Source organism: Mchenga conophoros, linkage group LG20 (genome assembly GCF_057382185.1).
Source record: "Mchenga conophoros isolate Kocher_MC1m ecotype Shallow Benthic linkage group LG20, M_conophoros_male_GT1.1, whole genome shotgun sequence".
Taxonomy (NCBI): Eukaryota; Metazoa; Chordata; class Actinopteri; order Cichliformes; family Cichlidae; genus Mchenga; species Mchenga conophoros.
The window spans coordinates 25,229,057-25,253,474 of record NC_140545.1 but is presented as its reverse complement, the minus strand read 5'-3'; the positions used below and the strand labels follow the sequence as shown (position 1 = coordinate 25,253,474).

Here is a 24,418-nt window from a genome sequence, read left to right as displayed (position 1 = left end):
GTTCCCACTGCAGCTCGCTAGCTTTCCTGCACTACACGATGAAAGTCTATGATCACATTTTATCAGATGAAATGAAAGTACAAGTTAAACCGTATGACGGCTCTGGGTGCGTTACAGGGAAAGGGAAGGATATTAATCTAAAAATATGTGGATGTGTGAGTTGTTTGACATTTTTGGCACATCCAAATGAAAGCTGAACCCATGGAATAGCAACATGGATTTTGCATTTGGAACTTAAATTCACCTACTGTCTAATATAGGGTTTAGGTGCAAAGCTGGAGGCTGCAGCTGCTTTTTTAAGTGCAGGGAGTTGGTTTCATGCCACTGTAATAGATCTCACTGTCACAACACGAGAAATGGGCTCAGGTGATTCATGTGGGCAATAAAGAAACTGATGAGTTCTTATTTTTTCAAGGCAAACATGGCTCGACATTTACCATATGATAGGATGAAACCTGAGCTGAAATTTCTTTGTAACTCAGATTAGGAAAAAAAAGAAAAGAAAAAAAAAGCATGACATTTACATACCGATGAGTCAACATTTGCATAATGGTTCTCAGGGATGACAAGAATTCAACTAAACCAAATGCATTTGATAGAACAGGTGGAACAACGTCTGCTGCTGGAGATTTCTTCTTCGTTCTGTTTTAGTGTGATTACAAACCAAATGCTGTTACAACACAATTATATCCTAATGCAGAAAAAAAAAGAAAAGAAGGTGTTACTGCGTTCTGTAAGCGCCGTCTAATTTAAAGGTTTCGTTGGAACGAGCACCCTGATACACTCTGCGATGATCAATAAAGAAATTCAATGCGATGCTGTTCCAGCTCGCAGAAACTCAAATTAACTGTAAAATTAACAAATAAAACAAAACCCAAATAGCAGCCTCCATAGCAAGTCCAAGGTGTCAAAAATCTTGTTTCTGGTCTCCATGGCAACAGAGCTGTTGGTCTCATTACTGTTTCCACACTGTGTGTAATCGGGAGGTTTTCCAGAGAGCACCATTCATTGTCCAAATAACAAGTGGCACCTTCATGCCCTCAGATAAATGGCAGATGATAATCTACCCAGACAGCACAGAAACAACACATTCGTCATACAGGTGCACACATCGCAAACACACTGCAGCTGTGTGAGAGTGCGCGTTTGTGTGCGAGTGGGGTGCATATCTGCATGTGCAATTAATGGCAGTTGCCACATGTGGAGGAGGTGATGCTATCACCTGAGGTGATGCCAGACTCATGTCATATGTGATGGTATTTGCACCTGGTGCAATTTTTTAAAACCAATCCATGTTAATCTTAAAGAGTCTGACTGTAAAGCCATAAGTGTTTGAAGTTTGTAACAAGTGTTTTTTGTTTTGTTGATATGTTAAAGCCCATTTGAGTCTACAGAAAGACTGCAACAAATAGTGTATTTTCAAAAATGTCAAAATATTTCCTTAGAAATGTTTGAGCTGCAGGAAGCAAGGACAAAAAAAAAAGATTTCACTAACTGTCTCATTATATCTTGTTTCTCTAAACCTTACAAAAAAAGAAAAGTAATGGTACATTTGATAAATTGATGTTTGCGGATGATGAAGGATTTCTTGTGTTTTCCTTAAGTCTGGCAGTCACATAAGTATTAGATGTGATGTCTCTGGTTTAAGTTAAGATAACAGGCTGCAGGCTCGATCTTCATATTTATTGAGCAGGTGAGCCAAAAATAAATAAGTAAATAAGAAAAAAACAGATAATCTTTTCCTAAATGTTGCTGGTCTTTGATGCTGCCTTGTAGAGATTTTCTGTAAAAACAAACATTCAGTCCGACGGACTAAAACGCACTGTGCGTATCACTGAAGTCTAATAAATGATAATCACCCTCATTGTAATGCAGATATTATTATCTTATTAAGTCAAGCATGAAACACATTCTTGTTGATCAAATGGTTTAAAAAAACAAACCACAAAAAAAGGAAAATACGTTGAGAGATTTAATTTGACAGCAAAGTGTCGCGAAATTATGGGAAATGACAACGGCAGCATTTAACTATGACTGTCTCGATAGCGCTCACAAGTTGAACATTTAACCAAACATAGTACTAACTTCTTCTACAGTGAAGAAAACCATTTTAACACCATCAATACCACAACACCAGCAAAGTCAATGCCTAAAAAAAAAGTAAAGCTAGTAAATCTTTCATTGTTAGCTCGCACTGCACTGGCATCAATACTCACGAGCTTTCTCGGTAAAAGCTGTTGGATGGCCAAGCTGACAGCCATTGAGTGTGAGATGTGTGCAGTTCTACACACTCAAATTTTGACAGTTATGATTGCACGAGCCAGGAAAATGTGATGCACTGCATTTAGCCTTACTTCTCAGTGCGAAAGCACTTAAGCAGTCAAAATTGTGACTCTGGAAGTAATCGCATGATTTCTGGCACAGTTATGGCCAACCCTGAAGCCCCGTAATGGGCCAGGAGAAAAAAGTCTGTAATGTATGTGCATCTCCCTTAAACAACCAATTGTCTTCTTTGCCATCATCTGCTCCGGATAAGCGAAACAGTGGGAACACGTCGGCTAAACTACACATGCATATTGGTGTGCGTCTTTATGAGTACACTTGAGACAAACAAAATGAGGACACGCAACAACAAGGAAGTCAGAAACTCGACAGGGAGTCTTTAAGTCATGAATACACTTAACATCAAAGCACGCTACAAAAAATAATCACTAAATTCAATCCCTCTTCATTTTCATGTGATTGTTATGTTACGCTATACACCTCGACACATTGATGTATTTCAGGCTTAAAACTTGCGCCCCAGAATACGAATGCCTTTTGTTTTTGTTGGACTCGGTTTAGTTCTGTGATACTGCTGATGACTGATATTGCCGCGAAAGCGTGTTGGTGTATCTTTTATCTTCTGCTTCTTTTAAAGTCACGGATCAGTATACTTTCATAATAAATAAAAAGATCAGCTCAGAGTACTTTGAAAGTTTTTCTTTTTTTAACTCCCTAGCAAAATATGTAAGAGTCTTAAAATTCTATTTCTTCTTGGATTTTTTTTTTTTAAAGGGCTGGCTTGTACATCGAAGCTATAGTTTGAGCTTAAATCATGAAACACCTTTGGGCCTCTTTGGTTTAGACCTTCAGATAGTGTGTCTGTATACTGCACTTTTCAATCATAACTAGAAATGGCTGTGCAAAGTCTAACCGAAGCATTTTGCAATCCCAAATCCCATTCTCCTTCCTTCTCATCACGTATTTCATACCTCACTGGCTCCTGTATTAAAACATAATGTCTTTTGCATTTCACATCACTTTATTTTTATTTCACTGAACAAAGGTAGGCTCTGTTGCCATGGTGATTTCAATTACTTTCAAGTATTAGAAAAGGCAATCCCTCCAAGAAATTGGCAGGAAAGATGTTGTGCTGTATTAGGTTCATCATTTTTTTTTCTACACATTTTTCCCTCCCTACCGTTTAGACTGCATTGAACTTTGTTTTTGCAATGCAACTTCATAAGCTTGAGAATATAGCAACAAGTGAGAAGTTAATATGATGCGATAAGACACCTTATTAACTGTTTCAATACATCAAGGGGGCTTTTAGTTCAGGGGATTACTTGAACAAAAGCTTTCAAACACTTTGGCCGTGTTTATTATGAGTATCCACCCTTGTAGCAGTGCATATGTATGGCAGAAAATAAGGAAAATCATAATTTAATGTTATGTTGCCTCAAAATACAGCTGCTTACCAATACCCACATGGTATCACTTGCTTATCTCACTGTTGCTAACCCCTTATCCTGTGGTGTCTCACATTTTTCCCAGCTGGAGGAGCTTCAGTGGCCAGATGGGGAGCAGGAGGTGCCTATCTCTGTGTGCAGTCTGCCCTGCAAAACTGGAGAGAGGAAGAAGAAAGTAAAGGGCATGCCGTGCTGTTGGCACTGTGAGCTCTGCGATGGCTACCAGTACCAGTACGATGAAACTTCCTGCAGACTGTGTGCCTATGACATGAGGCCGGACTCCAACAGAACAAGCTGCCAACCTATCCCCATTGTCAAGCTGGAGTGGCATTCCCCTTGGGCTATTATCCCCGTCTTCCTGGCCATGCTTGGCATCATCGCCACCATCTTTGTCATGGCAACTTTCATCCGCTACAATGACACGCCTATCGTGCGGGCATCGGGCAGAGAACTGAGCTACGTCTTGCTAACTGGCATCTTCCTGTGTTACATCATCACGTTCCTCATGATCGCCAAGCCTGACGTAGCCGTGTGTGCCTTCAGGAGGATCTTTCTGGGCCTGGGCATGTGCATCAGCTACGCCGCACTGCTTACTAAGACCAACCGTATTTATCGGATCTTCGAGCAGGGGAAGCAGACAGTGACAGCTCCTCGCTTCATCAGCCCCACCTCCCAGATTGCTATCACTTCCAGTCTAATCTGCGTGCAGCTGCTGGGGGTGCTGGTGTGGTTTGCTGTTGACCCTCCAAACACTATCATCGACTACGATGAACAGAAAACCATAAACCCCAGGCTGGCCCGCGGAGTGCTCAAGTGTGACATCACAGACCTACAGATAATCTGCTCCCTGGGTTACAGCATCCTGCTGATGGTGACCTGCACTATCTACGCTATCAAGACGAGGGATGTACCAGAAGACTTCAATGAAGCCAAACCCATTGGTTTTACTATGTACACAACTTGCATCGTCTGGCTGGCCTTCATCCCGATTTTCTTTGGCACAGCACAGTCAGCGGAGAAGGTGAGTCATTTCTCTCTCTCTCTCTTTGTCACCAGACTTCTCTTTTGTCTGTCTCTTTCTCCCTCCTCACACATTTCACTTTCATTTCTTTGGCCCCGCTATCCCCAGTAGTGGAGTTAGGTTAATTGGTGAATCTGAATTGCCCATAGATGTGAATGCGAGTGAAAATGGTTATCTGTCTCTCTGTGTTAGCCCTGGCGACCTGTCCAGGATGTACCTTGCCTGTCGCCGTATGATAGCTGGGATAGGCTCCAGCCCCCTGCGTCCCTGATAATGATAAGCAGAAGAGGATGGATGGGTGGTTGGATTTCTTTGGCCCCGTTTTTATCTTGTTCAAACATATTCATGTATGTGCATATTCGTGCAAACACACACATACATTTAGTGACTACGTGATTTATGGATTTCTTTTCTTTTTGAGTTCATATTTACATAGCTCAGACATTCAGGGAATAGACATGTAAAGACAAAGGAAGGGCTGATGGTAAGCACCAGAATCCTTGAATGCCTGAGAGGGATACACAAGGGGATGCTGGCAGCTCCAGATGCTATTTTGGCTCTCATGCCTGGGGCCCAACATATACTATTACGCTTTATTCTGGAGAGGGAGACAAGCAGTTTGGGCAGGTGGAAAGGTGGAAGACGAGAACGATGAGGACCAAGAGGAGAAGGAATGCAGAGAGAAATGAGGGGGTAAATAGAAATTTGATTCAACACATTCCATCTCTTGACAGCTGCACTCTACTCAACAAAGCAGTTGACATTGTGTGCTACTGGAGTTGATTGAAAATATGACACTCCGACCTTCTCTGCTAGTCATTGCTTATCTGGCCAGCGCTGCGCAGAATACAAATACGTTCATCCGCTGGACGCGCGTGCTTCTCAGCAGGCCCGTGAGTACGAGACGAAGCCAAGGAGAAGTTTTCCACTGACAGAATATTGATGCTGACAGGAAAGTGTTGCTCCTAACCTTTTGAGAGGCACGCCGTTCAATATCCTTCCTGCTAAGCTACCACATGAGATGGATCAGAAGCTGATTTTCCTCATCTCAATTTGCTGCTGATTTCATAGATGAATTACACCCTCAGCAGCGATTAGGAGTTCATTATGTTACTTGCGGCGACTAGCGAAGCAGTAATGTGTTTATCTTTCCCCCTTATGCAGTTAACTCTTTCCTCGCACTGGATCATTGCCTCGCACACACCTCCGGTTCACACTGCAGCAGCTTGGCGTAATGGCCTTTGAGGGTGCATTTCTGCTTACTCCCCAGCCACTGCTAGTGAGAAGTGCCCGAGCATGTCTTGATAAAATCCCTTGCAAAAGCTGCAGTGAAGTCAAGTTGAAGGGATGCTAACTTTTCTGTCTTTTCAGCCGACTTATGCTTAAGTTTTCAGCCCGCTTTCCTCACATCTGTTACTGCTTAAACTGTACTTACTGGCTCAAAGGATGCCTATATGATTACCTCCCTGTAAGTAATGTCAAAATACAGAAATAGTGTAATTAGGGGATTGGATTAGATCGGTGCCATGTGTGTAATTGCTTGTGTTTAGATATGCGTGGAAATATACAATTGGCGGCTAAATGAGTCTCAGCGTGACGCATTTGAGCGCATCCTCACTTTCTAATACCTTGCCCTGTTGTCTTTTCATGTGCAGATGTGGCCACGCAACCAGTCATATATGACTAATCTCTCTTTCAAATATCAAATGCTTTCTAATAATACCAGGCTGACATGACACCAGCTGATAGTGCCTTTGACTCTTTGACCTAATGTTGTTTTGCAGCAGGAGTGGAATTTCTTAAAGCCCACACCATTTAGATACCCTCATTTCCCACACCTGTGACACCCCCTCCCCGTGTTTGCCCATTCAGGCATCGTAGAGAAAAACCACGCAAAAACACTAAAGATCACTGAGCATCTACTGTGCACCTGCATGTGCTCAGACGGATACTCACCACTCTCAAGTTAATTACTATGAAAGTCACCTGCATCCAGATCAAATCAGCATGAAACCTCTCCAGTTTATTATTTCAAAAAAAGTGTATTGCAAATAAGGTTTTAAATATGTAAACGATGCATTATCTATTTACATATCTGTTAATCTGCGGATATTACCATTACAGCTACATGAATATTGGATAAATCCCACTTATTCTTGTGACATTTTGTTGACATATTAGAGTCAAAGGTTTTTACTGAGGGAAAATTAAGTTCACTTTTTATCACGGCATAAATTAGAAAATACTTTCACAGCCAGACTGATTTTTTTTTATCTACACGCAGATCGTATTGGGTTGGACTTCCTTTTGCCTTAAGAACTGCCATAATTCTTTGTGACATAAATTCAATAAGGTGCTGGAATCATTCCCCAGAGAATTTGGTCCATATTGACATGATAGTGTCAGCTGCACATCCATGATGTGTTTCCTCTTCCAAGGTGCTCTATTGGATTGAGATCTGGTAACACTGGAGGTTATTTGAGCACAGTTAACTCGTTGTCATGTTCAGTAAACTTGTTTGAGGTTATTTGAGCTTTGGGACATGGGTCAGATGGGCACACTGTGGTCATAAAAACTTGGACGGGGTCAGCAACAATACTCAGGTAGGCTGTGGTGTTTAAACAATGCCCAGTCGGGACTAAGAACCCCAAAGTGTGCCAAGAAAACCTATCCAAACACAACTAGCAACCTGAAATGTTGATGGAAGGCAGGAAGCATCCATGCTTTCATGTTAAAGCAACATTTTTCCAATCTTCTCTTGTCCAGTTTTGGTGAGCTTGTGAAAATTGTAGCCTCCCTTTACCTGTATTTAACTGACAGGAGCAGCACTCATGTGGTCGTCTGCTGCTGTAGCCCATCTGCTTCAAGGTTTGATATGTTGAGCATTCAGAGATGCCCTTCTGCATACTCTGGTTGCAATGAATGGTTATTTGAGTTATAGTTCTCTTCCTATCCATTTAAAGCAGTCCGACTGGTCTCCTCTGAGCTCTGGCACCAACAAAGCATTTTCTCCCTGAGAACTAACGCTCACTGGATATTTTCTCTTTTTCAGACCATTCCCTGTACACCCTAGAGATGGTTGTGTGGGAAAATCACAGTAAATCAGCAGTTTCTGAAATACTCAGACCAGCCTCCCTGGGAACAACAACCTTCCCACATTCAAAGTCACTTAAATCGATTTCTTCCCCCATTCTGGTGTTCTTCAGCAGGTTGTCTTTACCGTGTCTAAATGTCTAAATGCATTTGGTTGTTGTTGTTGGGTTCACTAATTAGATGTTTGCATCATCAAGCTGTTGAACACGTCTAACTAATATAGTGGCTGGTGATTTTATATGTTGTGAAAAGCTATACATTTTTATTTGAAACTGTTATACAGGTATAAACAGTTCAGGTAATAGATATGATCGGACTGATTCTTAAATGGCGCTTTTCTACTCTGCCACAGCGCCCAAAGCACTTTATACAATATGCCTCATTCACCCATTCACACAAGCTCTATTTTATATGCTTAAGTGCCTCTATCTACCATTCAAACGCATTCATACTCCAGTGAATGCATCGGAGAGCAACTTATGATCTTGCCCAAGGATATTTGGCATACAGACTGGAGGAGCCAAGGATCGAACCACAAACCTTCAAATAAGTAGATGACCTGCTTTACTTCCTGAGCTACAGACACCAAAAAAAGAAAAAAAAACACTTTTTGCCTGAAGTGCCTCACCATAAATGTTTGCTCTGAGCAAAGGACTGATAAATAGATTTAATGTATTCTGCCAATAAACACGAGGGCTGGTGTTTAAACATAGAACATTTCTTGCAGTTCAGAAGAGTAGGACGATGATATAATGAAACATTTATCCCGAGGCACTGAAACACTCTAATAAAACACCTACAAGACTCAGTCACGCTTAAAAGTGAACTCCATGTACTGGAAGCTTATATGCCTCAGTACATGTGTGGAAACCTCTTAGGCTCTTGTAAGATGTCCCCTGTAATACATAAACTTCATGGGGACGGTTCGTCCTGACAAGCATCATTAACAATGACTAACTATGCTGCGGAAAACTTTTTCACTTCAGCTTTCAGCAGGTAAAATTGCATCTTCTAAAACTCCTGTCTCTCTGCAAACAGCAGCGTTTGACAGGAGTTGGATGTGACACTTAGTGCGGAGATGTGGAGTCTTTTGAAAATAATATGTGAAATTCCCCTGCCTATCACTTGTTTTATGCATGAAACCTTGAGTAGATTGCACCAGAGGCGGACTGCAGGCGAAAAGCTAAATGTGGTCAAGTATAATGGAAAGAAAGAAAGGTTGTAGTTGTGCTTTTAACTTTAGTCCATTATTTTTTATCAGGGAGAAGGGAGTGTGACATCAGTTTCACACTCTGTGCGCAGTTAAGATGTGGAGTATTGCCATTACATATTGAAATGGGAAGACACAGAGGTGTGACCGAAGATGAAAGAATCTGCGAACATTACGAGCTAAATGAGACGGAGAGCGGAATTCACTTCATTTTATCTTGTCCTTCATATCATGATTTATGACAACCGTTGTATAAAAAATGTTAATCTTTCAGTTTTAGATGTGAGGCGGAATGAGAATGGAGCTTTAATTAAACGCTTTCTTCATAATGTTTTTGCATTTTCTTAATGCATTTCTAAAGCATGAGAACGCAGGGCAAAAGTGGCATATGGCTATATCAGAGAGTGCGTTATATGGGTTACAGACTGCTAGATATGAACTTGGTCACATTTAAAACATTTGGCACTAATGGATGCAGAAGTAGTGTTTGATTTGTCTGGATTTATTTATGACTTGGGTTTTAATGGGCTGTGCTCATGTGTTTTTATGTTTCCATAGTGAAATATCTCCTTGGGCGTTATATTCGAGGAGCCTTATGCGTATGTTTGTTTGAGCACTTACCTCTAAGTCTGGTTGATCCGGATGTTAGGTGACATTTGGCTTATTGTGTCTGATAATCCCATGAAAGATGGGTCATATAAATGTCCAAACACAGAAATTAAAAATTCATATATTTATTCATTCATGCAACACCAGGAGCTGCAAAGCAGAAGCTGCTCGTAGTTTTCCTGACTGTTGTGATACAAAGAAAAAATCACAAATGGAGAAAATAATGTAGGTTTTATGTATATTACCTTTTACACTTTTAAGGCTGGGCTACTGATTGATTGAAATCTTTGCAAGACTTTGCTTGAAAAAACATGCATGCAAATTCCAATTGAATATTATCTAGAAGAACAGTCTGCCACTACTGCCTTGACATCATCTATATTGTAGGTGGGGAATAATTTATTTTGGTAATGTCAACCAGTCTCAGAGAAGTATCCAAACAATATGAACACATCGTTCATTATTTGTAGTTCCGCTATCATTTGGAATAAATATATAAAACGCTATATTAGATTTTACCTGTTGTAATTCAGTTGAGATACTGTTCATGACAGATGCCATCCAGCCAGAGGCACTTGACTGCATTGCATTGTCACTGAGGAACTGTGTAATGCGCATTATCTCAGAGTATGTGATTAAAGTTTGATTGAATGTTGTCAAAACTGTTGTTGCTGACAGAATCATCGCTCTCAATGTCGAATTTTCTTCATTGTGAGGGAGCATCAGGCCGCGAGGAGCTGTGGAGGATCCTCAGCTTCTCCGCAGGCAGTGTGTGTTCTCCTCTAGTATCTTTTAATAGGCTTGTGATCATCAAACTTTACCAAAACCTGTCTCTCTCACAGATTATCTCTTTCTTTGGAACTCCTCTAAATGTTGGCCAAGGTTGAAATGATTTCCCAAATTCAAAAGTTTAAAAGAGACCTAATACTCTCATTTCCAGCACCATGTTTTTTATTCTTAGACTGCACTAAGGTAGCTTTGCATAATTCACACTAAAAAGTTTCTTATTGGTTTTATCCCGTGCCATTGTGCAGCCTCTTATTAAAGCCTCTTTTTGAAACAAGGCATTTTAGCTGTCCTCCATTCAGGGCCACCCTCCCCTTAAACCAGGGGTCCCCAATCTCAGTCCACGAGGGCTGGTGTCCCTGCAGGTTTTAGATGTGTCCTTGATCCATCACAGCTGATTTAAATGGATAAATTACCTTCTCAACATGTCTTGTAGTTCTCCAGTGGCCTGGTAATGAGCTAATCATGTGATTCAGGTGTGTTGACCCAGGGTGAGATCTAAAACCTGCAGGGACACCGGTCCTCGTGGACTGAGATTGGGGACCCCTGCCTTAAGCCATCTTTATTCCAATTGGCTGCCCCAGACAAACAGAAGGTTGGGTGGAATAGCTGTGGCTGAGGTGACCATATTAAGGATAGCTGCCGCTACTCAAAAAAAAGTAAATTATTACACATTACTAGTACATACCTATGCTAAAATATTGCTATGCCTTTGCTTGCAAAGAAATAGACTTACTTATACTTACTTACCCGCATGGAGAAAATTGAGGGAAATAAAGTGGGTCACTTTAGCCAGTTGCTCTGTGGTTGCTACACATGTATAATTCATCATTTGTGGATATAAATAAGATGTTATTGTCACGAAATTAAAATGATAGGATGCTTTCATAAGGTTTTGTAGGTGTACAAAGACTTTAACTTTATTGCTAGACGGTTGCCAGGCAACATGATGGCATTTTAATATATTGTACATATTTCAGCTTTTAGGGGTATAAATTCGATATCACTGTCATGAAAGAAAAATGATGCGATGTTTTCATAAGGTTTTATGGGTGCATAAATGCTATAAACTGGTGATGTTAGCCTATTGTGTGGTGTTTGCTAGGAAACGTGATGATCTTTAATCTCTGACATGGATAAGAACCTTCAAAACCTACCTGCGTGGCAAGTTTGGTCACTCAAACTCCTGATCATGTAGGAGGAGTTTGCAAACTAACAAACACCTAGAGAGACTTAAATTTTGGGTACTGCATTACATTAATTACTTAATTACTACCTGGAGAAAGTAAGGCACTACATTACTTGTTAGATTAATTTGTCGTTACTTTGTAACATGGCCTGACGTGAATTGTCACATAATAAATAGTAACAATATAAACTTTAGGCTACAGGTTCATACACTGACACAAATCCCTGTCCTAATCACAACACACAAGAGCAGTCCAAATGTAAATAACTACAGGTAGAAATGGAGGCTACAGTCCTTCAAGCCTGTCAGCTCATCACTTTTTGGTTCCATGCTGAAGATCGTCTCTTGCTGCTGGGCTGGGGTAGGCATTCACTCAGCTTTAGCATCACTTTCAGTTCTTCAATACAGGCTTTGTGTTAGCGTGATGTCTATGCAGATGCTTGCAAAGATCAAGTGCTATGTGAGCAGAAGCTGATTATTCCTACTGTCCTGGACACAGTTGTAGCTTTATCATATTTTTGTCCTTTCATGCAATAAAAAGTTATAGACCGTCCCACCATTTTCCTCCTCCATTCATATGAAGAGTAGTCAGCTAATTGCAGCAAGTACCTTCTTAATATCCATCCATTGTGCAGAGCACTGAAGAACCTTTGTAATGAAAGTAACAACATGACAAAAACATGGTGGTAACACTTTGTAAAGTGTTAGACACAGTCTCACTGAGAACTGTCTGAAACAGAGCAATTACAGCAGTTTGAAGCATGAGCTTCTGGTTCACAGGGATCACTTGCACATAGATGTTATTGTTTGAAACTTTGCCCTTGTTAAAAACAGTATATATGTGACAGAAAATAGGCAAAACACAATAACTCTGTTTTTTTCAAAGAGTTTTATTCTTAGTCGTGTAGGACTTAAATTATGTCACTTTTTCACAATTTTCCTGCCGACACACGTGATGGATCCTGAACTGTATTTTGACAAATCATGTCAAGGAAACATCAAAAGGGATTTCCTTTTTTTTTTTTTTTCTTTTTGCCTGTCCCGTTTGGCTCTTTTGCCATCAGAATTGTTGTCTAAAGGCAAAGAAAGATGCCCAACGGATTTACTTTACCAAATTGACCATCCCAGCCTTGCCGTAATGGTCCATTTGATTCACCTTTTATTGTTTATTTTATTTTCACTTACTGAATACGGGACAGACTTGACTGGGGGAAAGAAGGGGAGAAAGAAAGAGGGTAGAATAAACAGCTGAGAAGAGGGACGGGGGAGAAGGACAAAAGACAAAAACCAACAGAACGGGCAGAGAAAAAAAAATGCATATATCAATCACCTGGATCACCTGCTGAGAAAGAAAAAAGAAAACAAGCAGAAGAGAACAAGAGTAATAGAATAAACGATATCACAATGATATATGGGAATATGACAGGTGTGTACCTGGACGCCCATCCCCGGACACAAAGAACCACCAACGCACCGATGTCTGAGGGAGTCCGCCACTGGCAGGGGAAGTGGTGGTAGGGGGAGATAGGCCTCCAAACCTTGGAGGGCCTGAGATCAAAAAGGATTTCCTCTAATTGTTGTGACAATTACTTACCATCTCTGCCACATGCAGAGTGCATTATCGGTCACAGCTTCTTAATCTGCCAATCATGAATACCAGAAATGGGGATCTCCTGTACAGAGTTGAAAAGAAGCAAAGGCCATCAACATACAGAGCTACAATACAGAATCAGGCTTTGGAGCACAAAGCCAGACAGAGTTATTCATGACACGAGCCAGGATAGAAAGTAGGCCACCCCAAACAACAAGAGACATCCAGGTAGTTGAGGGGAGACTGCAAATCCCCTGGATTCATTATTGAAGGCATTCTCTAACGGGGCAGAGAGCATCCTAATTGTCACTTACTGAATCAAGTTCTTATCACTGTGTGCATTTATAGTACTCATCCATACACAATTAAATTGCCTTTGCAGTAAGTATATCCCTGGTGGGTATAATTATGAGAATTACGCTCAACAGCTTTTTGTCTAAATAGTAGAAACATCGTCTGTTGTGACTGAATGTTGGCATTTGGCTTGTCAGTGAGATGTAAAATTCAAAAGCAACCGTTTGATTCCTGATGAGCGCGTTAATAAATCATTACGGTGGTTATAAATAGTAAGTTGCCAAGCAGTTGTGAAAATGCCTTCATGTATTTATTTATGTTAAAGCAACAGAAGCTAATTATGACTGTTCTGCGACAAGCAAAGCATTTGATTGGCGGGTACGAATTTGGGTCAAGCTCACAGAGATGCACAATGGAAAAACCCTGTCTCTGCGGTTAGAGATGGTTAGAAAAAGGATTTGTTTTGGTGTGCTTATGTGCCTGTGTGTGTGTGTGTGTGTGTGCGTGCATGTGTATTAGAAAGCATGAAAGCCCACATACCTACACATGCTTTGTGTGTGCGTATGAGCGCACAAAGTGCCTATTACAGCTTATTGTGAGCTTGCTCCCGAATCAGCTCTCCTGCATGGTCAATAAATCAGTTGTGATAGGGTCAGCATTGCAGACTCTTTGGTATCAGAATCTCATTAAAAGCTTATTCCAGGCATCTTTAGTTGCTTGCACCAAACTCTGTAGTGTTGCTATGGATACCAGACAGGTTACCATCTACCAAACATGGAAGCGCAGCAGCACAGGCTGAAGATTCTCTGGCGATTATGTTTGATGCCACGTGTGCTGCCCCACAACGCTTTAACTCGTGGCCCCAAAAAAATCTAGTCATGAGCCCTGCAAATTTGCAGCTGAAACGACATTCCCCCAGCCCAGAGTGACAGAGAACAGAGTGCGCTGAGAGTACTGTGATATTCATACAGTTATTAATGCATGGTGTACCAGCCAGATCGCTGCTTCTGATGCTGCTTCACAGAAAAACTGGAGGGTATGGAGGCAATTGAGTGCATTGGTGTGTTGATGATATCAGGCATCTGAATGATTTTTGGAGATTAGAAGACAAAGGCATGACTAGCATGGAAATGAGTGAAAGAAATTACCGTTTCCGAATATTTACCAAGAAAGATTGTATGCAAATGGTGACATTTCCTCCTCTCACTGATTCACTGAGCATTTTGCTTCTCCACAGACACGCTGTGGTGGATAATGTGTTTACAATGGTACCCTCTCTAGTGCACATTACCAGTGACTGACTGAATGGCAGTATGTAAGTGACATCTGATACTTTCAAGTGCAGTAGATTAGAGAGGAGGCTATGGTGATCGGCTCTTCAAACAATAATGTCCCCTCTTGAAGTGATTATTTCTCCTCCAAGACCCTTAAATGAAACAAAGAGCTCTTAAATGTCCTCTGATTTACCGACTTCACCACCTCTTAGAAAAATCACTAGATTCTAATGAAGTCAGTGTTTAAAATTTGCAATCCCTACATGATCTGGGTTATGCAAGCTCACAATTACAGGCTGACAGTGTGAAAGGTGTTATGCAACGACTGAAAGGGAATGTCATGTTGCATTTGAGAGAATGTACCTGTGTTCATGTCACGGGAGTCCAATGAATGATCCTAGCACTTACCGCACTGACAGCCTTTCTCGGGCTGCATTCTGCTGTGTGCAGAGCTGCAGAAAGATAAATGTAGACTTTCTGTATGCTGAAAATGTAGTGTTCTTAGTGCATACATGTTCTTTTATTGTACTCTCAGAGGAATATACATTAAAGTGGGCCTGGTAATAGAATTTGCTAGTGGGAGAAGTAGGGCTCGGATTGCTTGAGCGGTGAAATAAAACAGCTCGTATAAAAGGAAAAGAAAGGTGGCTTCAATATGTCATGGACAGCTTGTCATCTGACAGTGTGGTCCATCAATCTAGAGTGAAAAAAGTCAACAGGCTGGCAGGAAGGAGGGCAAGTAAGGATATTTGTTGGTGATTCTTCTGCTGTTGTCATTAATACACTTGAACCGTCTTTGACTTGAGTGAGTAGCTGCAGGTCAAGCTTTAATAAATGCTTCTAGATCATGTACTAAACGCATGAGTGCTCTTTTGCTCATAGCAACACATAGCAAATGCCGGGATCACCTACTTATCTCTTAATAATAGTAGGTTATCAAACCAAGAATTGTATAATTGAATAATCCATTAAATTATGTGGGAATTCAGTATTAAAAATATGTTCCTATAAAACTATAAAAGTTTTTAATGACTAACATCATGGCTCCTTCTGCAGAAAGGTTAACCACATTGCAAGACTCAGAAAATGGCAACAAACAATGTAATGTATCTTCTGGATGCTGAGATTTTGTTATTGGGCAGTGGCTATTATTAGGTTTTGCCTCATCACTTCGCTCAGCAGTGTGACTGCTCTTTAATTGGCAACAGACGTTTAGCCATCATCGCTGTCTTGTTTCTAATTTTTCTTTATAAGTGTTTAAATGCTACTCCTAACATATTTATCTGCCTCATAGAGCAGCCAAATCAAAGCTGATACCACACACAAAGGAGCTACCCATTTTGATTATGTCTGCTGCTATTCTAGTCTTTATTAAAATCACTCTTCACCTGTCTCTGCTTACTTACAGCTGTACATTCAGACAACCACCCTGACCATCTCTATGAACCTCAGTGCCTCAGTAGCACTGGGCATGCTCTACATGCCCAAGGTGTACATCATTATCTTCCACCCTGAGATGAACGTCCAGAAGAGGAAGCGCAGCTTCAAGGCTGTAGTCACAGCTGCCACAATGTCATCACGTCTGTCCCAGAAGCCCAACGAGAGGCCCAATGGAGAGGCAAAGACTGAGCTGTGTGAGAACCCCGCTGCTGACCCCATGAGTAAGTAATCTGGTGTGGCGTTTTTAGCCAACATGCAATAAAACAGAGAAGCTTGCACAGTTTTTAACATTTGTAAGCAGGATGCAGACTATTAATAAACAGTTTACTGCACTCTATAATCATGAATACGTACACAAACCTTTTTTAAGTGTTAATGTCCAGGACTTACTCTGTGGACATCCTGCAAAACTCAGACTCTCTGAGATTAAAATTTTTAATTCGTGACTAAAGTCATGTGATATTCTCTGAGGCTAAACTTGTAAAACTTTAAAACATTACATGAGAAAAAATATATATAAATAAAAAAACAGCCCTCACTTTCACTAGGTTGAACCAACTGCATCACACCTCAGAGGCCAGCACAGAGGGAATGCCCAAAGTGCAGAGTAGTAAGAGACACGCAGCAGTAACTCTTTCACAAAAACGTGTGTGGTGTTCTCCTGGCAGTGTCTCTTCAAAGCATAAATGCTTCCAATCATGTAGCAATTCTGTCCTGACCTAAGTATTTCCTGATTGCAGAGTATAATTTGATAAGGTCTACCACTGCAGGCACAATGCATGGCAACCAGTAATTGGAATTTCTTTTTTCTTGCTCATATATGACTTTAATCTGGAAAAAAATAAGATTTTACCTTTGAATATAAAACCCTTGCCTAAGCTCTGTTTTGTACTTTTGTAAGCTACAATAATGCTAATATTGTTTTTCTATACAGGCTGAATGTGGACGTAGAGTATTACCAAAGGACTGCTAGAAATACACATTTGAATTTTTATTTTCACAGTTTTAAAGACCAATACATTGTAAAAAGAAATGCTTGTACTTTAGTACAACACTTTAGTTAGACATAAGCTTAACCTATGAACGGTCCACAATCTACAAACACATTTGTGTCCACAGTGAGGCTTTAATATTAAAAATAGTCCCTTTATAGCCATGAGAAATGATACAGACCATAAAGATGACCCAGGAGCTGAGATCTACATCTGTATAATAGATGTAAATTTTCCCAAGACACATAAATGAGATCTTTTTAGTCTTTTTTAGATCTTTTTTCCTTTCTTGTACTAGAAAGCCCATTCCACTGGTTTAATAGGATGGTGACTTGGTTAAAATGACGTATAATGTCCCTTAAAAAGGACCCAGTTATCTTGTATCCTGATTAATAGTTCGACCTTTAGGCCAGCTGCATGGCAGGGAACATGAGAGATGGGGGCACTTGCTCTCTGAAGAGATTTCAAGCAGCAGGGCTTTGTCGACGGGCATGGAAGGAGATTATCTGTCCCTGTTGCTGTGTGTTACTCATACCACCCTTCATCTAAAACAGTAAGCGTGATCCTGTTAGCAGAGAGAAAGCTGGGTATTAGTACGTGAGTGGGGAGGCCTACATATTTCCGTAGTTAGGTGATATGGTGTTTGTTGTGGGTGAGAAACATCAACATGAGAAAGAGTTTTTTAAGCCCTTTAAAGAAGAAAGACTGCAAAGGCAGAATTCTAGGCCAGCGTTGCCATGGAAACTTTATGCTCATCTCTAGTTGTCAGGACAAAGACAGTGAAGATTGACAGCTCATGCAAATCACACATCACAGCTTCCAAAGACCTCTTCTCCCACAACACTTCTAATCACACAGAGTGATCATGGCACCCACAGGTGCACCAGCCCCACAACCCCTCTCTGGATTATGCCTCTGAGATCACAGATTTTCCTGGGAATTTCTCCAAACAGCCAACAGTTGTCACACTCATCTGTCATGAGCAGAATGAGTGTGTGGGTCTGTGACTGAGTGTGCTTCTCAATGTGTGTATCATTGTGTGAGTCGAAAGTGTGAGTTATGCGCATAAGTCAGAGTGCTGATGCAAGCGTATCAGGGGATGGGGAGCACATCTTTGCCTGTCACACATGTGGCTCTTTGAGTAAATAGGGGTGAAACCTTGGCATCTGTTGTAGCAGCACATCAAAAGTCCCCAAGCAGGGCATGCGGTCTCTGTAAGACCCTCCCAAAAGTGCCCCCTATCTTCTGCTCGGTGTGTCTCTCACCTTCTGTCTCTCCAACATGAATATCTTCTCGCCTTTTCTCCCCTCGCTGCATGCACTCTCCTCCTCTTGCCCTTCTTTTTTTAGCAACATTGGAACTGACATTTATTAATGGCGAATTTATGTGCATGACCGCCCTGAAACCTGAACTGCGCCTCGAACATCCCGGGAGAATGTCCGTCAATTCCTGTAACCATCGGAGTGCCAAATTCCTTCTTTTCAGGGGCCCCCTTATGGAATGACTCAAACTGATTTATAGGATTAAGAGCATTAGCAGTTCTGCAGATTTACATTGATATTGATACGGTGTAATATCATCATGATTACACCTCTCGGAGAAGAGGCTTCGCCCTGAGATGTCGCATTGATTCACTGTCCCGTTACATTTTTCCCAACAGGCATGTGCGCGACTGCCTTAATGCTTCTCTGACTGATTTCATTTAATTAACAATGAAATCTGTAGTCGGAAAACACAACTTAACAAATGGAAGAACCAAAAGGAAGAAGAGTTATGGGAGGCTTTAATATTAAAAATTAGGATGATAGAGAGGATTTGTCTGAGCCAATTTCTATTACAACTAACTAGAATCACAGACGTTAGAAGATTCATGCTCTGGATTTTTTTTTAAATACTTCTTTATATGGAAATAAAATGTATATTAGTTAATCAATTTAGCTCTCTTTTCCATTAAGCCAACTTTCTTCTGATTGGCTGCCGCTCACAAACAGAAAGTTTGAATAGCAGGCGAATGTGACTTTTATCATATCTCATAGAAGACTTTATTATTTGAAACTCTGGCTATATCTAATATGAGAATTCAGCATTTTAACTGTATATATGTGACAGCAATTAAGGAAAAGCATAATACTTTAGGTCCCCTTAAAGGAAAATGAGCTTTGAGGATATGGCAGCCACAGATGGATGACTTGCTCACATAACTAATGTTACTGTCACACTACAATGCAACCAAAATTACTGCAGTGAACTTGCGATCTTGTTTTCTTTAAACTGGTTGCTTCAAGGATGGGAACCAGGTCTGCAACCGTTTGGAGTCAGCTGTAGTCTTCAAAACAACTTTGGTGCATCAAGATAAAACACAATCGATCAGCTTTCAGTTTGCAAATGAATGTGGTCAGGTTGGTAATTACATGCAATCTGTTTTATGGAAAAAACTGTGATAAATCATTCAATTCTGTTGCCATCTGTATAGACAGAAATTCACATTAACTACTTACTTCAGGTCCAGACATAACTGCAAGATGATACAGGTGCTATGGGGATATAGCTAGAATACAACCAGTTGCAGAGGGACACATCGCATGCAAGTTGTACAGACTAGCTCAGATTGTTTGTGCTAGCTAGATGTGATGGTCTAATAAGTCTACGTTTATAAATTAGACGGCAGTAGTTTGCAACACTTCATCAGTCCGTCTGAGAGTGACAGGAATCAGTCCGAGGCAGGTTGACAGGTTGCTTTCACCCCGAGGCGGCCTGTGCAGTCGAAAACGGTCACAAAGAGGCTGACGCCGTTGCACGCTTAATCTTTGGGGTACCAGCTGCACCGGGCAACCACCAGTTTTTCCTAGTCACATGGAGGTCGCTGTCCTATTTTTACTCTAGTGTGACTGAACCAAAAACAATGTCATCAAGAAGTGGAAAGGCAGCTTGGATTTGAAAGCTCCAGGGTCAGTTGCTTGTACACAGCAGAAACCAAAATACAAGCCTTTAAAAGAGTTACATAATTTTTCTTCATCTATAAATTTGCATACATTTGTACTGATCTGATTTTAATTCAGCTTTTTGGTTTAGTTTTTAGCTTACTGCAGTTGCTGTGTGTGTGTGTGTGTGTGTGTGTGGGGGGGGGGGGGGGGGGGGGGGATACGTAAAACTTTTTTTAATCAGATTTGAACAGTTATTCTACACATGCAGTTTTTTTTTCTGTCCCAGTGACCAGTGAAATTAAAGTTAATTTACATAATCCTTCAAATGGCCCACTTAAATGAGGCGTTTCAGGAGGACTGCAGAATGGCGAGACTTGCTTCTGGAAGGGCTTTGTTAGAGTTAGGTGCCTAAACCCTGAGCTGACCGCTCCCCATAAATATGATACATAGAAATTGGGAAGTGATTAGTTATTATCCCCGGCGGAACCTTCCCAGGGATGCTGGGGTCGCGGAGGGGTTAGGCAACAGGCGGTGATGGAGGGCAGCGGCGGTGGCACTGATGTGTAAGAGGCAGAGGGAGCGAGGGGGAATTTGCAGCTTAAATAGACTATCAAATTGGGAGGGTGTGACTGGTACTGTATGAGCTATGTGTTGGATGTTTAAAGATGTTACATGTGAATGATGCAGCGCAGCTTGAGCTGCCTCCATTTATGTTAACCCCTTAGATCAGGTCATGATTAATGCACACAATGTATGCGCTACTCTGGCGCAGATCATAAACAGAGAAGTCGGATTCTTAAAAAATGCATGCGGTTCAAAATGTTTTAGTATCAAACCTGAAAACGCACACAAAAACATCTTACTTAAAAAAAAAATTTAAAAAAAAAATCCTCCTGACTGTGTTTACCAGCAAGATTCTGTTGTACATTTACTAATGTTTTATTCATCATACTTCCCGGCCAAGACTACAAAATGCAGCTGTAAAGAAATGGTGCGACTTTAATTGCATAGCCCATGGGAGATGGTCGCCATAGCAACATTAAAGTAGTAGAATAGCAATGACTGTGATTAAGAAATGCACAAACAGGACAACAAGCCTGCAGATACACATATCCTCCTACTTGTCATTGCTCTACGGACTACATCCACATTACCCTAGCCCATTCTTCATAGTATGACACCCTGCTTAAATGTCACTGCAAGCCAAAGACTAACCACAACTCCACATTTTATTCCTACCATAAAACAGACAAGCCAGGATGACCTCAGTTTGCAAAAAAACTTTCACTTTGAAGGTCTGAAGCTCAAAGTGGTTCTCGATATACAGCAGGACACACAAACAGAAACTGCACACAGGCACGCAGCCACATTCTGATACGTTTCCATGGCAATCCAGACTGGGATCGCGTTGCATGCCCCAGCATTTGTTCGGTGCCCACTTGTGTGGTGTTTGTGTTTTTTATCACTAGTTAACATCTGAAAATAGAATCTAAGGCTTTGCATGGGGGCATTGTGAGTTGAAATGATACACAAGGCCTGGAATTTGTTTCTACTGATTGCACACAGCTGGCGATAAGAATGCACAGCACAGCAGGAAGGAGGATGACAATGTGTATTTACCTTTGAAAACATGCTTTCTTTTCCATTCTTCTGTTTATGTTTTTCTCTCTTCATATTTCACTGTGATTTCAGGTCAAGCAACAAAGAAAACATATGTGAGTTACAACAACCTCAGGATCTGATCTGCTTGGAAACGAATACTGTATGTCCTTTATCTGTGATTGAAAAGAGAGCTGTAGAGAAGCAGAGAAAGACAGACAGAGGCATCCCAGCACCACCTGCAGTACCTATGCACTCCAGGACTATGGATTGCATCCAACTTTCATCCAGACATGATGCATGAGTCCTGACAGAGACTAGCACGGCTTTAGGCCTGTGTGGCTGGGTCAAGCCTCCAGAACCAAACTGTAGGTTTTTGGGGGTTTTTAAACTTGTGTCATGGCCCCACCCCCACCCCTTCTCTTGCTGACGGAGATCAACATGCCTGCTAAACAGGGGGCCACCGTGAATAAGGACAAATGCAGAAAAAGACACTGGATCTGCTTTCAAGATATTTTCTTTTAAAATGTCATTAAAGCCATATTCTCTTGGGGTTCCCATTATTGGATTTCTGTTTGTATTGTTTCTAAGTGATTTCTTTTTCTCCTGTGCCTCTTATTTCTTAATAACCTTAAACAGCAAGCTCTGCCACATACAGTAATTTATTTTAATTAATTCAAATCAGTTCCAGATGATTCTTATGTTAGAGTGATGGGCATTGTAAGTATATATTATTTTTTTTTTGTAAATATCTGAGAGTATTTTCATGTTTGGAGTAAAACAATAGATATCCAGTCTTTGTTCTGTTGGATTTGAATGGTTATGAAAAGCACCACAAAGTGTTCACTTTGCATGTGCCAATGTATGTTTGTTCTATTTGATGTAAACTTGAAGAAAAAAAAGGGGAAAAAAAATAAAAAATAAACATAAATTCTGAAAATGATAATAAGCTTCAGCATCCTTCTGCTGCTCGTTTTCTTTACCAGAAGTGAACTTCACTGAGGGACAGAATATGGCTTTAATCTGTTGTTGAACTGACCTTCCCTGTATCTGCAAAAGCATGTTTGTTTTATTTAGTTTCACACTGGGTATATTATGCCTAATTATGGTGTGGGAAACATTAATATCAGAGCAATCTTGCAAGTATGTTGTGATGTCTGTCAAATTATGGACGTGTAATAAAATCATTTTGTTATCTTTTATACAACGAAACCAGACGGCATATCATAGTTATTTCTGTGCGTGCGGAAATGTGTGAGTTTGCACGAGAGACTCGGAGAGACTAAAGTCCAAAAGTGGCGTACAAGTGCAATCAGGCGTCGTGTTGTTTATACTGTAGGCTTGCGTAGCTGATGGAAATGTTTGGTGCTCGTACACCGAGGAGCTGTGACCTCTGCGAGAGAAAACGATGCCCACTTGCTGACTTCCTTACTCGCCCGTTTGCTCCTCTTCCCGCACCAACACCCCTCCCGAGTCTCACCGCCAATCCCCTACATGAATAATGTAACATGTCAGATCAATTTGTCCTGCTGATGACCAAGTCTTTACAAGCTAACCGCTCTTTATTCCCGTGCCTGCCTACAAGCATAATGTTACTATTTTCAATATTGATTATTGCATCAAAACATGAATAGGCCACGCATGAGAGACTTCTGCTTCTTCACCCTCTAGGCTGTTACTTGGCAAATGATATATGACCAAGAAATGCCGATTCCTCTTGTCTGTGCGTGTGTGTGTGTTTGTGCAAGAGGGGGAATGATACACACAGGTTTTCAGTTGTTTCTCTTTCCATTTGTCTGGCTTCTCGCTCCACTCCTGTGGGACCAGATGGTCTTTACTTCTCATACGCACAGTCTGTCATTTTCTGTTGCACACAGCCAAGAAAAATCCCACTTATACCCAATTAAGACTAGCCTCTCCCCCACCAAATTAATTGCCTGCGTCAGTGCCTATGTGCAAGCAATCAGTAGGGGCTGTACAGAGTTTAGATTTGCAGCTCAGCAAAAAAAAAAGAACCGAAACAATAAATAACTCAAGCAATATCTTTTTGGATCGTGATGCAAAGAAAAGAAAAACTTTAAAATGCAGAAAGTGTGTAAAAAAAAACAAAGCAGGTCCTGGAATCTCTTTTATAAACCTGCCTGAAATAGTATGGGATATGAACTACTCCATCACGAGGCTCTCGGGGCTCCTACGTAAGGACCCACCTGCTTAGTATGCACCTGTTCTGTAGGCAGCACATTCCAGGGAGACTCAAATGGGAGAAAGAATCATCAAAGGAAGGAAACTAATCATGGTGGACTAAGAGTAAGGCACATTCCACCAGGAGGGCTTAAATGTTTGAAACTTTTAAGGGATGCCAGTCACAGATTATAAGACATGGAGTATTTGATGCAGAACAATAGGTTTTATGGGCTTTTTAAAAATGTACACCAGCTTGAAAAGAGTTCTGGCTCTTAAGAGCTGTCTAGTTACAAAAATTGTCAAAACTGTCTTCTCTGTCTACGAATTACAAGCCTGCGCGACCCAATTTGGATGACAAGGTGATGGCGCTGCGCTGTGAAATGTGCGTTTTAGCGCGCACATCATGTGACTTGTAAAAGTCCTGGCACCGAAGGCTCATGCTTTCTTCTATCTGAGTTTTCATGTCAGTTTGGTCCAGCTC

General features: G+C 41.0%; 1 protein-coding gene across 2 annotated transcripts in view; it reads left to right on the top strand.

Annotated features, from left to right (window-relative positions):
• The window catches only part of LOC146550921 (metabotropic glutamate receptor 7-like), a 73,220-nt gene extending 50,255 nt beyond the window's left edge, over positions 1 to 22,965 (top strand). For both annotated transcript variants that reach the window (XM_085258561.1, XM_085258560.1), the window contains 3 exons: positions 3,817 to 4,752; positions 16,207 to 16,459; positions 21,847 to 22,965. In XM_085258561.1, coding sequence (XP_085114687.1) covers positions 3,817 to 4,752; positions 16,207 to 16,459; positions 21,847 to 21,896 — 1,239 coding nt within the window. In that variant the 3' untranslated portion in view covers positions 21,897 to 22,965. The remainder of the gene's footprint in view (positions 1 to 3,816; positions 4,753 to 16,206; positions 16,460 to 21,846) is intronic.
• Positions 22,966 to 24,418: the final 1,453 nt, after the last annotated feature.